Source organism: Malus sylvestris, chromosome 14 (assembly GCF_916048215.2).
Source record: "Malus sylvestris chromosome 14, drMalSylv7.2, whole genome shotgun sequence".
Lineage (NCBI taxonomy): Eukaryota > Viridiplantae > Streptophyta > Magnoliopsida > Rosales > Rosaceae > Malus > Malus sylvestris.
In genome coordinates this window covers 509,745-524,921 of record NC_062273.1, presented here as the reverse complement: position 1 = coordinate 524,921, position 15,177 = coordinate 509,745, and the positions used below count along the sequence as shown (strand labels likewise).

The following is a 15,177-nucleotide window of genomic DNA, read 5'->3' as shown; positions in this document are numbered from 1 at the left end:
AAACATTTGAAAAATAAAATTTTTTCTTTTCTATATATATAATAATGATATATGATGTACCGCTGTATGCGAATACAGTAAATATTCTCTTACTAACATCACCTAGAGATTTACCAAAAAAATGAAAAGGGAACACGTAAGGCTTAAAGAGCAAGCCCGTGTCAAACGGGGAGAGAGACTTCACCGAACCGAATAGAGCTGATCAGACCGCCCACCTCTCGCGCGCGCGCACGCACGCCAACGCCATCTCCGTCAACTCTAAAGTACAACCACATTTTTCCTCACCCAACTATTCTAATTCCCAAAATGCCCTTCTAGTTTAAAGATTCGGTTCTCTCCTCTCTGTCTGAAGCGTTGATGCGTTTATGCCTTTCAGGATATTCTCCGTTTCGATTCACAGAACAGAACGCAACAGCAACACGGTAACAGCTCCTCTAAATTCTCTCTCTCTCTCTCTCTCTCTCTCTCTCTCTCTCCCTCCAGAGGAAAACAGGTGATTTATTTTCGTATTATTATTTTCTTGGGTAAATTTTAACGATTTATGTTGGAATTTTGATGCGATCCAGTTGAGTTGGTGAGTTAATTGCTGGGCTTATTATCTCTGTTTTTGTGATTTATTTTAGTTTCTGGAAAATGGGTATTGATTGTTTTCTGGTATCTCGGTGTGTTTTGGGTTCCCGTTTCTGTTCTTGCCATTCTAGTAGTGTTAGTTTCGTGCTCATTTTCTTCTATGAAATCCTTTTTCTGGTGGTGGGCACGATTTGGTTTGATTGGCACTCTTCAAATTCATATGATTTTTCTTTTATTTGAACTTTTATGTGGGTTTTGAAAATTATAACTTGATCCGTACATTTGGGGGAGCCAATTTTGTGTTAAAGTTTGCATTTTGGGTCGATTGGGTATTGAAGTTGGAATTTTGAGTCGATTGGGTGTTAAAGTTTGCGTTTTGAGTCGATTGGGTGATTCGGGGATTTGTTCGAAAATCATATCTTTCGGTTTGTCATTGGACTATTAGCCAACTGATGAGAAGTAGGTCTCAGTTTTTTTTGTCTGAGATTTCATTTCATAGAAAGAACAAATCTTGTATAGATGGATTATATTTTATACTGAAAGTAGATGAGCAATGTGGTTCATGTAAGCGCTGATACAGTGATCTTACCATTAATTGCCAATCTGTGAAAAAAAAGAATCTACATACCGCGGGGTAGAATTTTACTTTTGTTTCTAGCATTTTTTAAGATGGAATTGGCAGTCATTCAGGGTGTAACTGTATGACAGATAAAAAAACCCTTTTTGGCAATCCGTGCAATTGGTTTAGTTGTTAATGTTGTTTTAAATTTGTTTCAGTTGGTCGGCGTGAAGGGTATATTGTACTGTCAGAGTAACTGAAATACAGTCTCTTGTCTATTGAATATCTCTGTTTGTCGGAGGAGCGGAGATTGGGTCCCGTGAGGGGATTGTGTTCAGCACAAGGACGTTGATGATGATTTAGCTACTTGGATTTCTAGATATTAGATTGGAAATCAACTGGAACATGGATTAGACGACACCAACCTCAACACCTCCATGGTTGGTTGGTCATTAAGTGGCAGTGACAACATATTAATCGTTACGTAGTGGCATTCAGCCTTGCTTTTTAGACTAATGGAAGCCTCGCCTCAAGGACAAAAGCCTGCTCGCAAATTTCTGTCGACTGGAACCCAGAAAGATCTGTGCATTGTTGTGCGAGAAGGATCATTGGCTGATGTGGATTCAGCACTAGGTTTACTGAAGAAGAGTGGTGGTGATATAAATTCAAGAAATATTTTTGGTCTCACTCCTCTTCATATTGCAACATGGAGAAATCACCTTCCCATTGTCAGGACGCTTCTTGCTGCTGGTGCTGACCCTGATGCTAGGGTTTGTTGCTTTACCGATCTTTTAGTGACATGAATGCTTTTATGTTGTTGCTAGTGGTTATTAAGCTGTTTGTTTTATATGATTATTATTTATTTATTTATTTATCATTACTTCACTCATGCACCTGTAAAAGTTGAAATTTAGCGACCTTTCCTGAAATTTAGGACTGAAGTTGTTGTTAAAGTAACTATCAGCGATAAACTTCCATACAATTCAGTTGTAATGTTATTGCTATATTATATTAAAGTTCTTATTGCCAATTGTGTTTTTGAGTTGCTGTACTTTGTAACTTCCGTACAATTCAGTTAATCAGACCTGCAGTTAAGGAAATTTTATAGGAAATAACAAATTATTAGAGAAATAAAGCAACTGAGGCCAAGGATATAATCTAACTACCATGATATAATCAAGTAAATTGCTAATCTAAACGGACTTGGAAAGAGACTTTATGAAAAGACATGGAGTACTTGGAGCTAACGGAAGACTTGGTGCAAAACCAAGCGCAATGGTGTCCTAGATTTAGCTGACCCCATTTAGTGAGATAAGATTGGTTGTTGTTTGTAAGTTTTTACAATGTAAAAAAGGCAAAGAAGTAAATATCAACTTTTCGATAACTACAATTCAAAAATATTAGCCATTAATATTTACAAATTGGCCTCATCTGCAAGGCATGTGACAAGTTTGTGAATTTCTATGTTTTTTTTTTTAATTTTTTTATCTTCTATGTTGTGGTGAAGGCTATAACTTCCAATTATCCCAAACACTTTGATCAGGAAAGTATGATTCATTTATATAACAGAATGAACTGATATTTTTTGTGATACTTTTGTGTTTTGGTTGGGGTTCATTTATACTTTTCATTTAATGTGGAAACTGGTTTTTATGATTTGCTTGGCCATTCATATCATTTATTGCAGGATGGGGAATCTGGATGGAGTAGCCTTCACAGAGCTCTGCATTTTGGTCATCTTGCAGTGGCAAGTATACTTCTCCAGTCTGGTGCTTCTATCACACTAGAAGATTCTAAATTTCGAACACCTATCGATCTCCTATCTGGGCCTGTCATGCAAGCTCTTCAAAATGGAGATAATTCTGGTATCTACCGCTGTGTTTTGCCAAGGTTTCTGAGGATCTTATGTTTTTTCAGACTGTTATTACTTGTGCTTAGAGATGAGCTGATTCCTTTTGTTGTCTTCAGTTACTACAGAGGTTTATAGTTGGGGAAGTGGTGCAAACTATCAACTTGGAACTGGAAATGCGCACATACAAAAGTTACCATGCAAGGTTGATGTTCTTCGTGGTTCTTTAATCAAATTGGTTTCTGCTGCTAAGTTCCATAGCGTGGCAGTCACTTCTCGAGGAGAAGTCTACACTTGGGGATTTGGAAGAGGAGGACGACTTGGTCACCCCGATTTTGATATACACAGGTATAAACATGTAGGATACTTTGACCTTGGTTGATTTAGCATTTCCATATAATATCTAAAATTAGGTACTCAACAGTTCTTAATGTGCTAATTGTTTGGACAATTTTGAATGCTTTGACATAACTAAATTTAAGTGTGTGATACTCCTACCATTATATATCCATGTATGGTATTGGGTACACGAATATGCTTGTCCTCATGGAAAATAAGAAATGATTTGAGTAGGAATGTAGTTTCTAAGGCGAAGGAACTTTTCATCTTGAAGTTGTAAAAAGACGAGATGCAAGAAAAAACAGCCCTATATTTCTGTAGGTTTATTCACAGTATGAAGTAGAAGTCGAGTTTTGTCACCTTTCACTAAAAAAATGGTTAATCGGTTGAAATCTCCTTGCTTTACCTAGTTATACCTTTTGTGAATCGCCAGTCAGATCCATTTTATTATATGCATTTCAGCGGTCAAGCTGCAGTTATCACACCGCGTCAGGTGACTTTTGGTATAGGGTCCCGTCAGGTGAAGGCAATTGCGGCAGCTAAACATCACACTGTTATTGCTACGGAGGGTGGGGAAGTGTTCACTTGGGGATCCAACAGAGGTAAATCATATGGGGATTTATACTGCCAACTAAAAGGGGTTGATATTTCAAATTACTTACTGATCATAATAAAAGAAACACAAATTTTGTCTTCTTTTGTCAATGGCTACATTCACAATTCAACTTGTCAGAGAATTGATTTGTTTTCTTTATATTTGGGCATTAATAAATGGTTCATCTGTGATCAATTTATTGCTGAGATTGAGGACTATAGAAAATTGATTTATTCACATGATGTTGTGCAGAGGGTCAGCTTGGCTACACTTCTGTGGATACCCAACCTACTCCTCGTAGAGTGAATTATCTTAGGTCAAAAATTGTTGAAGTTGCTGCAGCCAACAAGCACACTGCTATTGTTTCCGATGCCGGTGAAGTTTTCACATGGGGTTGCAATAGGGAGGGTCAGCTAGGCTATGGTACATCCAACTCTGCATCAAACTACACTCCAAGATTAGTTGAATCCCTGAAAGGCAAGGTTTTTAAGGGGGTTGCAGCAGCAAAATATCACACAATTGTTTTGGGAGTTGATGGGGAGGTAAATTTAACCTGATTGAAAATTGCATATTCTTCTCAAACATTAGAACTATCTCTGGTATTCAGTTCCTATACATTTAGATACTATGCTTTTATCTGGGATCTTGTGAAAACTTTCCTCTATCTGCTTTATTTGAGCCTAATCCTGTATGTATTTATGTGCCAGGTATACACTTGGGGTCATCGAATTGTTACGCCAAAACGTGTTGTAATTGCTAGAAACTTGAAAAAGAGTGGAACTACCACTTTGAAGTTTCATCGCAAAGAACGGCTTCATGTGGTCTCTATAGCTGCAGGGATGGTACATAGCACAGCCCTGACAGATGATGGCGCATTATTTTATTGGGTGTCATCAGATCCAGACTTCAGATGCCAGCAGGTTTTACTTTAGTAAACTAGTGATGTTGTTGATTGTCTTATCCTTTGGGCGACGCATGTCAAAGCACTAATCTTCTCTGTGTTCTTTTGTTTGTTTGTATAGCTGTATTCATTGGGTGGAAGAAGTATGGTGAACATATCTGCAGGGAAATACTGGACTGCTGCAGTTACGGCTACAGGTGATGTTTACATGTGGGATGGGAAGAAAGGTAAGGATAAGCCACCGGTTGCAACTCGGTTACATGGTACAAAGCGGGCTAGTTCAGTTTCTGTAGGCGAAACACACTTGTTGATTATTGGCTCCCTTTATCACCCTGCCTTTACTTCCAATAACCCTCAGAAGCAGAAGTCAAATGTCAAAGATGAGCTAGAAGAGCTTGATGAAGATCTTATGTTCAATGACATGGAGTCTGATAATCTGTTACCTACTATCCAAAATGATGATGCTGGGATAAAGCCCACACCAAGCTTAAAAAGTCTTTGTGAAAAAGTGGCTGCAGATAATCTAGTGGAGCCACGAAATACTATTCAACTGCTTGAAATTGCCGATTCACTTGTGGCAGATGATTTGCGGAAGTACTGTGAGGTATTCTTTGACTGCTCAATATATGAAGGAAAAGTTATGAAACCTTTAATCTGTCTCAAATTGTACCTGATTTGAATCTCTCCCTCCCTGTGTGTCTGTGTGTGTGTGGTTGGGTGGGCGTATTACTGATGGCTAAAATTATCAGATAGGTCTTGTATTGCCTAAAATTTGTCCAAAAAACATTTGATATTTGGGCTGCGCCATTGCCTTATGGTTCTGGTTTTGCAACTTGTGAGGAAATTTATTGTAGCTTTCTGTTTTACATGTTATTGAAGCTGTTCTATTTTTTTAATCGCAGGAGATTGCCATACGCAACCTTGACTATATTTTTACAGTATCTTCACAAGCTATTGCTAGTGCTTCACCAGATGTTCTGGCTAACCTTGAAAATGTATTGGACCTTAGGTCATCTGAACCATGGAGTTACCGTCGTCTCCCAACTCCTACAGCTACTTTGCCTGCTATTATTTGTAGTGAAGAGGAAGATAGTGAGACTGAGGTTCAAAGGACGCGCGATGGCCATACAGAGCAATCCATATGGAAAAGTGAAATCCATCAAAGGACAGAATCCTTTCTTCAACCCAAAGATGACTCAAATATTGAAAAGCAAGTTCGAGCCTTGTGGAAAAAGCTGCAGCAGATTGAGATGCTTGAAGCAAAACAGTCTAGGGGGCAAGTTCTTGATAACCAGCAAATTGCAAAGCTTGAAACAAGGTCAGCTTTAGAGAGCTCGCTGGCCGAGCTTGGTGTTCCAGTTGAGGCACCACTGTTGAGGGCACCATCATCAGGTTTGGTAGATGGAAAAGGGAACAAAAAGGTTGAGCCATCAAAAAAACAGAGGAGAAGGAACAAAAAGATGGCAACACAAGTGGATATAGGGTCGTGTTTTTCGGGAAATGAAGTAGAACCAGCCCATGAAAATGGTTTTTCGAATATTGAAATCTCTCAAACCTCAAAGAATATGGTGAGCTTGTCAATTTCTTGAATTAATTTGCTTTTCAAGATTGAGTAAATTATGGTTCTTGTCTACAAATCTATTTATCAGCTCATGTTGAGATGATTTTTTTTTTCTTTTGAGATGTTTGCAACTTCAAATGGGCTAGGGAATCTTTTCAGTTTATTGATAATAAGGATTCACGGGTTTAACATGTTCATAATTAATCGTTTTCTAGATGGAGGTTTTGAATTTGACCTTTCCCTTTATTACTTCCTATCACTTCACCCCACCTAGCACATTCCTTTAGCTTGATCTTGCCATGCTATTCACTCAATATTAGAACTTGCATTTCTTAAATATTTGTGATCCTTGCCTTTTTTTAAATATTTTATACAACTTAGTGCGAACAGAAGTTTTTAAAATTATGTGTTGAGCATTTCATCTCATTTTCTAAATTGTTTGAAATTTTACGTGTGATAGGACGATGTCATGATTGAAGAGATTGCTACAAGCCAAACCAATCAGGAGTCAGCTTTGTGTGTTCAGAAGGACAATTTCAACCTAACAAATAACAAGCGTTCTTCACCAATAGTTTCCAAGAAGAAGAATAAAAAGGGTGGACTTTCAATGTTCTTGAGTGGCGCTCTTGATGATGCCCCCAAGTTTGTTGCACCACCTCCACCATCTCCGAAAAGTGAAGGCCCTGCATGGGGTGGGGCTAAATTTTCCAAAGGTTTTGCATCCCTTCGTGAGATTCAGGATGAGCAAGGCAAAACCAAGGAGAGTCGGTCAACTAGGAACAAAAATCACGTGGAAGATCCTTCTGATGCGAGAAGCGATGGGAAGATTCGACTGAGTTCGTTTTTACCTTCCAAGCCAATACCATTGGTCTCAGCCCATACTTCACTGGCATCTGATGGAGAAAGATGTACACCTCCTTGGACTGCGTCAGGAACCCCTCCCCTTGTTTCCCGGCCATCTCTTAGGGACATCCAAATGCAGCAGGTATATGACTTGCACATCTTTCTCGTATATCATGTTTTCCTGCATATAGTTTACAGAACTCTTACCTGTCTTTTTACGTCTCAAAGCAAGGAAAGCAACACCAGAGTGTTTCCCACAGTCCAAAGACAAAAACCGCCGGATTCTCAGTCACAAGTGGTCAGGGATCGCCACTGGATACTTCCGGAGTGAACCGCTGGTTCAAACCGGAGGTAGATCAACCATCGCCAATTCGGTCAATTCAGATCGAGGAAAAGGCTATGAAGGAGCTTAGGCGCTTCTACGACAGTGTCAAGATTGTCAAGAAGCCGATGGTGAATTAGGTAGAAATTTAGGCATCTCCCTGTTCCTTTGATTTACATTTTGGGTTAACACAATGTTGTAAGTTTGACTGTATAGATTTAGCTTTGCTTTGCACATATATCATCCCTTCAAATCCGTAAAGTAGCAGTTGTTTTCTTCTCATGCTCCCTTGAGACTTTTAATTCAGGGAGTTATGTTCATAATATAGAAGTTAGAACCATATAATGTCAATAAATCCGTAAAAGTTTATTTTTCCGATTGGAGAATTTAGTTCAAATGATTTATTTTAATTTTTCCATGATTTTATTTACAGTAGTTTTGCGGTTATCCCATTTAATATAAGTTTTATTGTTGAAATACTTGTTCATTCTTTCAATTTTTTTGTTTTTTTTTTTTTTGCAAGGATTTAGAATAATGAAATTGTATTGCTTCCCTTTAGAAGTATGATATTAAAACAGAATACGAAGTTCATACACAAATAGTTTTCACAAAATGGTTAATGTGATAGTTAAAAAAAACAAATATCAAAATTAGAAAAAGAATGAAAAAAAAGTAATTAGGAAAATTCATGACATAACAAGTACCCACTCAATATTGTGGTGGTGTCCAACCATCAGGGGCATGGTGAAACAAGTCCAAGTTTTTTGGGTTCTTCTTGCATTTAACATTTTCATTTACCTTAGCACTCGAGGTTCTAGGAGGCTAGGACTACACTAAATTGCATGAAAATTAGATTTTATTTACGTTTTGGTCATTTCATTAACTAATATTGCAAAATAAATGAAATAAAAATAAAAAATTTGTTGGAATGTAAAGAAACGTAATTATGCAAATTTTGTTGATATATCATGCAACGTATATGTCTTTTTAAGTAATCATAATTTTTTCACTTAAAAAAGTAATCATATTTTCATGATAGTAAACTTTATGCAGTTGCGGACTATGTTGATAGTGCACATTCATATGTCAAACAAATGATTGAATTAGAAATGAAAAATAGACTTTAATTAGTTTGAGATATTGGAGAAAACTAGAAATTAACTATGCTCTCTCACTTGCAAACTTACAAAGATATAGAGAGTCAAATAGAACGACTCGACAAGTAAATCTATAGAGATGAGATATAGTCTCTTCAACAAAAAATCGTGTTCAACAAAAAATCAAAATCTGAAGCAATTGGGTTTTTACATCTAAAATCTGGATAAGATTACTAATTATTCAAGTATGATTAGTAAATCTCCGAAGTCTTCCCTATAAATATCACCTCCCACTTAATGCACTTATCATTCTACTCTTAATCCCATTCTTTCAATCTCATCTTCATTAGCTCCATCGAATGCTAAAAATGAGTATCCGCAAACTCACGGTTAGTTACTTTTATTTCTCAGGTTTTTTGCTTTTCTTTTTTTCTTCATAATTTTCATAAAGAAAAAACTCAATTTAAGGTGGCTTGTTCTTTTTTTTTTTTTTTTTTTTGGCATTAATAGGTGATTATTAGGATTGCAATTGCTATTAAATTTGGGGTTGGTAACAACCTTGGTGTATTGTCAAGGGGGTTTGTTGATGTCTTGATGAACGGCAATGCTAAAAATTTGGCATATGTTGCTGGATTTGCTTGGTTTTGGGAATCTAGGTTGGTGGATTTGCATGGTCTTGGAACTCTAGGATGGATGGTGCAGGGAGTTTGTTGAGGTCTTGATGAACGGCATTTCTGCATATGTTGCTGGATTTGCATGGTTTTGGGAATCTAGGTTGGTGGATTTGCATGGTCTTTGACCTCTAGGATGGGCGGTGAGAAGTGAAATTTTCTCTGTTGAAGTAAATTCACTTGCTGAATCCAGCGATATCATTACCAAAATGATCTTCAAATTTTCCATAGCTCAAGTTTCATCAAAATGCTTTGTTACTTATGTTTATCTTCTTTGTGGTCTGGGTCCTGATCATGAATGTCTTCATCTACAAATTAAACTAAACGCGTTCCAATTGAAGAAATGCACACTATTTGATAGAAGCACCCGTTTGAGATAAGTATGTCCTTCAAGACTAAGGAATTGTTATGGGCAAGAGACAACATGGTTAATGTCTAGACTTTTCTCTGCTTTATCTTTTAAATATTGAGGCAAATTTATCACTCTACCAAAAACTTGTTACTTTTTGCTTTCAGTTCTAACATGTAGTCCAACTTAAGCAACCAAAGAGTTTTTGGCTCCCACTTTATCGGTCTAACAATATCTAATTCTTCTATTAATGTGGAATTCATTATTCACACATAAAATATGATAAAAGGTTTTATGATGGTTTCGTAAAACTTCACATATTTGAACAAAAGCCATGAATTAACTCACAAAATTTTGTGAAAAATGCGATAGTTGAGCATTGTTGATAAACTATTGGGTGTGTAAAAATTAGAACCCTTGGGTTTTTACAAGATTTACGCAACTAAAAAATACTCATGATTTGCCTATCTTACATTTTACATAATTCCAATTAGGATAATGTTAAGAAGACCAAATTTTTAACCAAATTTAGAAATAAAAATTAAATATATTAATCGATACTTAATTAATAATTTAATTATCAACATTTATTTGCTTTAAAAATTTATCCTCTTCAACCTTTCTCTTCCAATTAGATTGAATCTGTGCGTTGTCCTGCGTCAGGAGCACCAAGCACTTTTCAATGGAATCAAACTTTTAGATTTATTGAAGTGTGGGAAAGGCTTGGGTGATTGGCTTGTAGTCATATAGCCTAAGTGTGAACGAGTCATCTTTGTCAAATTTCCAGTTATCATTACAAGACAATGTAGTTGGGGTGACAAAATCCCGCGGTCGGTGACACAAAAGCTTTTCATCTTTGAAAAAAAAAGCTTGTCCATTACTTTATATATATTAGATCCGGAAACACATTTTCCAGAGAATCAAAAAATTCTCCAATCACATCCGATCATCGTACATTGTACAATTAGAAATTATTGTAAATTTTTTTGTTTAAAATTGAATATAAACAGTACTTGACACAAACTGACTGCACAATGTACGATGAACGGATGTGATTGGAAGATCCGGCGAGGATCCTCTATCACACATTTTGACACATATTTTGTTGAATTCATTTCATAATATATTTCAATAATTAAAGTTGTTCATAAATGATTCTTGCAAAAAATTAGGTAAAATTAAAATCATTACAATGTTCATAGTAGACAGTATGAATTGTTGAAAAATATTGCAAAGTAAGCCCTACAAAATAAATGTAAATATGTGTCAAAAGCGTGTGCCTCTAATGTCTGTGGTATTGGCCAAAAGTAAAGGGCTTATATTTGAGAGACAGAATCTTTGAGTTTAATAAAGAAAAGTATTTCCTAATAACAAGCAAAAGAAATTAGATGGTCTAAAAGCTCCTTACACATCAAGAAAAAAAAAATAAAAGCTTCTTGGGGATGAAGTTAAGCACCTTTAGTTTTCTTATCTCCCTATCTCCTCCTCCTCCCAATCTTTTTATCCTTTACTTGCCCACCCAACTGGAATCCCACTACCTCTGTTTCCCATTTATCGTTCTCTTTTCCATTTTTTCTGCACCAAAAGAATTAAAAGACATATTTATGTATATATATTCAAAAAGTAGTGAATTAAATACGTAAAGGATGAAGAAGTTAAGAAACATATCTGTCATTTTAGGTGTAACCAGTTGCATCTCTCTCATGTAATGTGATGAGAGAAGTAGAGTGATGAAAATATACAATCGATATGATAAAAACCTTGCTCGCATGCATTACTTAATATTTTTGCTACACCAAAAAAAAAAAAAAAAAAAGTAAGAAACGTCAATTTTATACGGTAAAATCTCAAGTGTAATCAATTGTACTTTTTATCTCTCATTACATGAAGTGATGAGAGAAATCGAGATATGCAATCGGTCACGGGATAGAATATCTCCCCTCATACTTTACTTAACATTATTTATAGCTTCTCTCCATAACCATGATGCCTCTTCTCTCTTACTTGAAAGTGGAGTATGATAGTAGCTAGCTAAGAAACTCTACAGTACCAAAGCTAGCTACACATTTTCTGTGACATTTTGATCACTCAAGAACCAACGTTATGGCTACTGTACGGAAACTGATTGTTGAGGTTGTCGATGCTCGAAATCTGTCGCCGAAAGACGGGCACGGGACGTCGAGCCCGTACGTGGTGATGGACTACTACGGGCAGCGGAAGCGGACGCAGACAAAGATACGAGACCTAAACCCCGTGTGGAACGAGTTGCTCGAGTTCAACGTTGGCAAGCCTTCCGATGTTTTTGGGGATGTGCTGGAGCTCGATGTCCACCACGACAAGAACTACGGACCCACCCGGAGGAACAACTTCCTCGGGAGGATCCGACTGAGTTCCACTCAGTTTGTCAAGAAAGGCGAGGAGGCTTTGATTTATTTCCCATTGGAGAAGAAGAGCTTCTTTAGTTGGATTCAAGGCGAAATTGGCTTGAAGATTTATTACGTCGATGAGGTTGTCCCGCCGCCTGCACCACCAACACCGCCGCCTCAAGCGGAAGAGCCAAAGGCTGAAACTGCACCGCCTCCGTCGTCGGAGGCGCCGCCGCCACCAGAATCTGACTCAACCCCACCACCAGGCGAGAAGGAAACTAAGGCGGACCCACCACCGGAAGCAGAACAAGCACCGCCACCGGAAGGTGAGAAGCCCGCCGAAGAACCACCGACTGAGGTGGTGCCACCACAGGAAACTGTAGCTCCTGAAGATGTACAGTCTGATCCTCCACCGGGGCCGACGTCAACACCACCACCACCCACTGATGATGCAAATCATGATCAAGGGGATCCGCCGCCGCCGCCACCACCTGAAGCAACCATGCAACGTGAACCCGAAATAGAGATGATTGGAGCCGCCGTATCGAAATCAGTTCCAGATGTCAAATTCCATGGAATCAACGGCCCACAGCCAATGCCAAGGCCACCAGTAATGAACTATACGTCGCAGCTGGAGCCAACAGAAAGCATGTCGATGGATCGGCCGTCGTTTGATCTGGTGGAGAAGATGCACTACCTCTTCGTCCGAGTGGTGAAGGCGCGCTTCATTCCCTCCAGCGGCAGTCCGATCGTTAAAATCTCCACTGCCAACCACCATATCACGTCCAAACCCGCCAGAAAAACCCAATGCTTCGAGTGGGACCAGACCTTCGCCTTCGCCCGCCAATCCCCCGACCAATCCGACGCCTCCATCCTCGAAATTTCCGTGTGGGGCCCGCCCATGTTTGACCCCGCGACCGCCTCGGTTGCCTCCGGGCATCACTTCCTCGGTGGAATCTGTTTCGACGTGACGGAAATTCCCCTGAGAGACCCGCCCGACAGCCCCTTGGCCCCGCAGTGGTACAGGCTGGAGGGCGGCGGGGCCCGCATGAACGGCGACCTGATGCTCGCCACGTGGATGGGAACTCAGGCGGACGATTCGTTTCCCGACGCGTGGAAGACCGATACAGCCGGTAACCCAAACGCGCGAGCCAAAGTCTACCAATCGCCGAAGCTGTGGTATCTCCGAGCAACAGTCCTCGAAGCCCAAGACGTTCTCCCCATGACGCCGTCGTTGACGGAGTCATCTGTCCAAGTCAAAACCCAGCTCGGATTCCAGTCCCTCAAGACCGACCCCGCCGTCACCCAAAACGGCACGCTGTCGTGGAACCAAGACTTGATGTTCGTAGCCGCGGAGCCGTTCAGCGATCGTTTAATTTTCACTGTAGAGAATCGGCTAGCGAAAGGACCGGTCATATTGGGGGTGGCGACAATACCCCTTACCGCCATCGAACGACGCGTCGACGACCGCAAAGTGGCTTCGAGATGGTTCTCATTGGAGAGCCCAGGCGAGGAAGACCAGAAGAAGAGGACGGTGTACAGAGGCAGAATGCACCTGCGCCTCTGTTTCGACGGCGGGTATCACGTGATGGACGAGGCAGCGTACGTGTGCAGCGACTACCGGCCCACCGCGAGGCAGCTCTGGAAGCCGCCGCTGGGCACCGTCGAGCTCGGCGTCATCGGGTGCAAGAACTTGATACCTGTCAAGACGGTGAGCGGTAAGGGATGTACGGATGCGTATTGCGTGGCAAAATATGGATCCAAATGGGTACGGACACGGACCGTGTGCGATAGCTTGGAGCCCAAATGGAACGAGCAGTATACGTTTAAAGTATACGATCCGTGTACGGTGTTGAGCATCGGCGTTTTTGATAGCTCTGGACCGGGATTCAAAATCGACGGCTCGACAGATGCCACGGGTCCCGATTTTCGTATCGGGAAGCTCCGCTTGCGTATTTCGACGCTGGCTACGGGTAGAGTATACAGAAATACGTATCCGCTGTTGCTTTTGTCTCCCGCCGGTTTGAAAAAAATGGGGGAGGTGGAGGTGGCCATACGGTTTGTTCGAGTGTGTCCGACGTTGGATTTGATCCACGCGTACTCGCAGCCTTCACTGCCGTTGATGCACCACATAAAGCCGCTAGGTGTGATGCAACAGGACCTGCTGCGGAGGGCGGCGGTTAAGATCGTCGCCGCACACCTGTCTCGCTCCGAACCGCCTCTCGGGCGCGAGGTTGTGATTTACATGCTGGACGCGGACTCGCAGGGATTCAGCATGCGGAAAGTGCGCGCCAATTATTTCCGGATCATAAATGTCGTAGCAGGGGTTGTGGATGTCGTAGCGTGGATAAACGACACGCGTTCTTGGAAGAAACCGATGGCAACGATTCTTGTGCACGCGCTGCTGGTGCTGCTCGTTTGGTTCCCGGATCTGATCGTGCCCACCCTGTTGTTTTACGTGTTTGTGATTGGCGCGTGGAACTACAGGTTTCGCTCTCGGGCCCCACTCCAGCACTTTGACCCGAAGCTCTCGCTGGCGGACAACGTTGACCGGGACGAGCTGGACGAGGAGTTTGATGCGGTGCCGAGCAACAGGCCGTATGAGGTGGTGCGGGCGAGGTACGACAAGCTTAGGATGTTGGGGGCACGCGTGCAGACCGTGCTGGGAGATTTTGCAACGCAAGGGGAACGAGTGCAGGCGCTGGTGACGTGGCAGGATCCGCGGGCGACGGGGATCTTTGTGGTGTTGTGTTTGGTGGTGGCGATGATACTGTACGTGGTGCCGTCGAAGATGGTGGCGATGGCGTTTGGGTTCTATTATCTCCGTCATCCGATATTCCGTGATCGGATGCCGTCGCCGGCTTTGAACTTCATTCGACGGCTTCCGTCGTTGTCTGATCGCCTTTTGTGAGATTGATTATTTCATCACGTTTTTAATTAATCAAGCTTAAGCTTCTGTTTTGTAATGTTTGGATAACCAATTGCTTTTGCTGAGGCAAAGCAAGTGAAGTAACATTAATAAGCATGTGTATCTATAATTCTTGTAAGATACATGTATGTAATGCTTTTTGGTACATGAGTAGAATTTGCATCAACAACAAACAAACATTGGTCGTACCCAGTGCACAAGGCTCCCGCTTTACGCAGGGTCTGAA

General features: G+C 40.7%; 2 protein-coding genes across 4 annotated transcripts; both read left to right on the top strand.

The window, feature by feature from the left end:
* The first annotated feature begins 280 nt into the window (after positions 1–280).
* LOC126600065 (uncharacterized) lies at positions 281–7,949 on the top strand. Of its 3 annotated transcripts, none has more exons than XM_050266577.1 (11): positions 281–422; positions 1,348–1,899; positions 2,817–2,994; positions 3,098–3,326; positions 3,780–3,919; positions 4,165–4,454; positions 4,620–4,832; positions 4,935–5,417; positions 5,716–6,381; positions 6,835–7,359; positions 7,446–7,949. In XM_050266577.1, exons 2-11 carry the CDS (start codon positions 1,645–1,647, stop codon positions 7,677–7,679), a joined length of 3,213 nt encoding a protein of 1,070 aa, XP_050122534.1. In that variant the 5' UTR covers positions 281–422; positions 1,348–1,644; the 3' UTR covers positions 7,680–7,949. The 3 variants fall into 3 exon arrangements, with proteins under 3 accessions (XP_050122534.1, XP_050122535.1, XP_050122536.1); XM_050266578.1 differs by having other exon boundaries at positions 314–493; XM_050266579.1 differs by lacking the exon at positions 281–422 and adding an exon at positions 556–574.
* Positions 7,950–11,558: 3,609 nt separating this feature from the next.
* LOC126600066 (protein QUIRKY) lies at positions 11,559–15,096 on the top strand. The gene has a single exon (XM_050266580.1). The coding sequence runs from the start codon at positions 11,760–11,762 to the stop codon at positions 14,931–14,933; it is 3,174 nt and encodes a 1,057-aa protein (XP_050122537.1). The 5' UTR covers positions 11,559–11,759; the 3' UTR covers positions 14,934–15,096.
* The last annotated feature ends 81 nt before the right edge of the window (positions 15,097–15,177 follow it).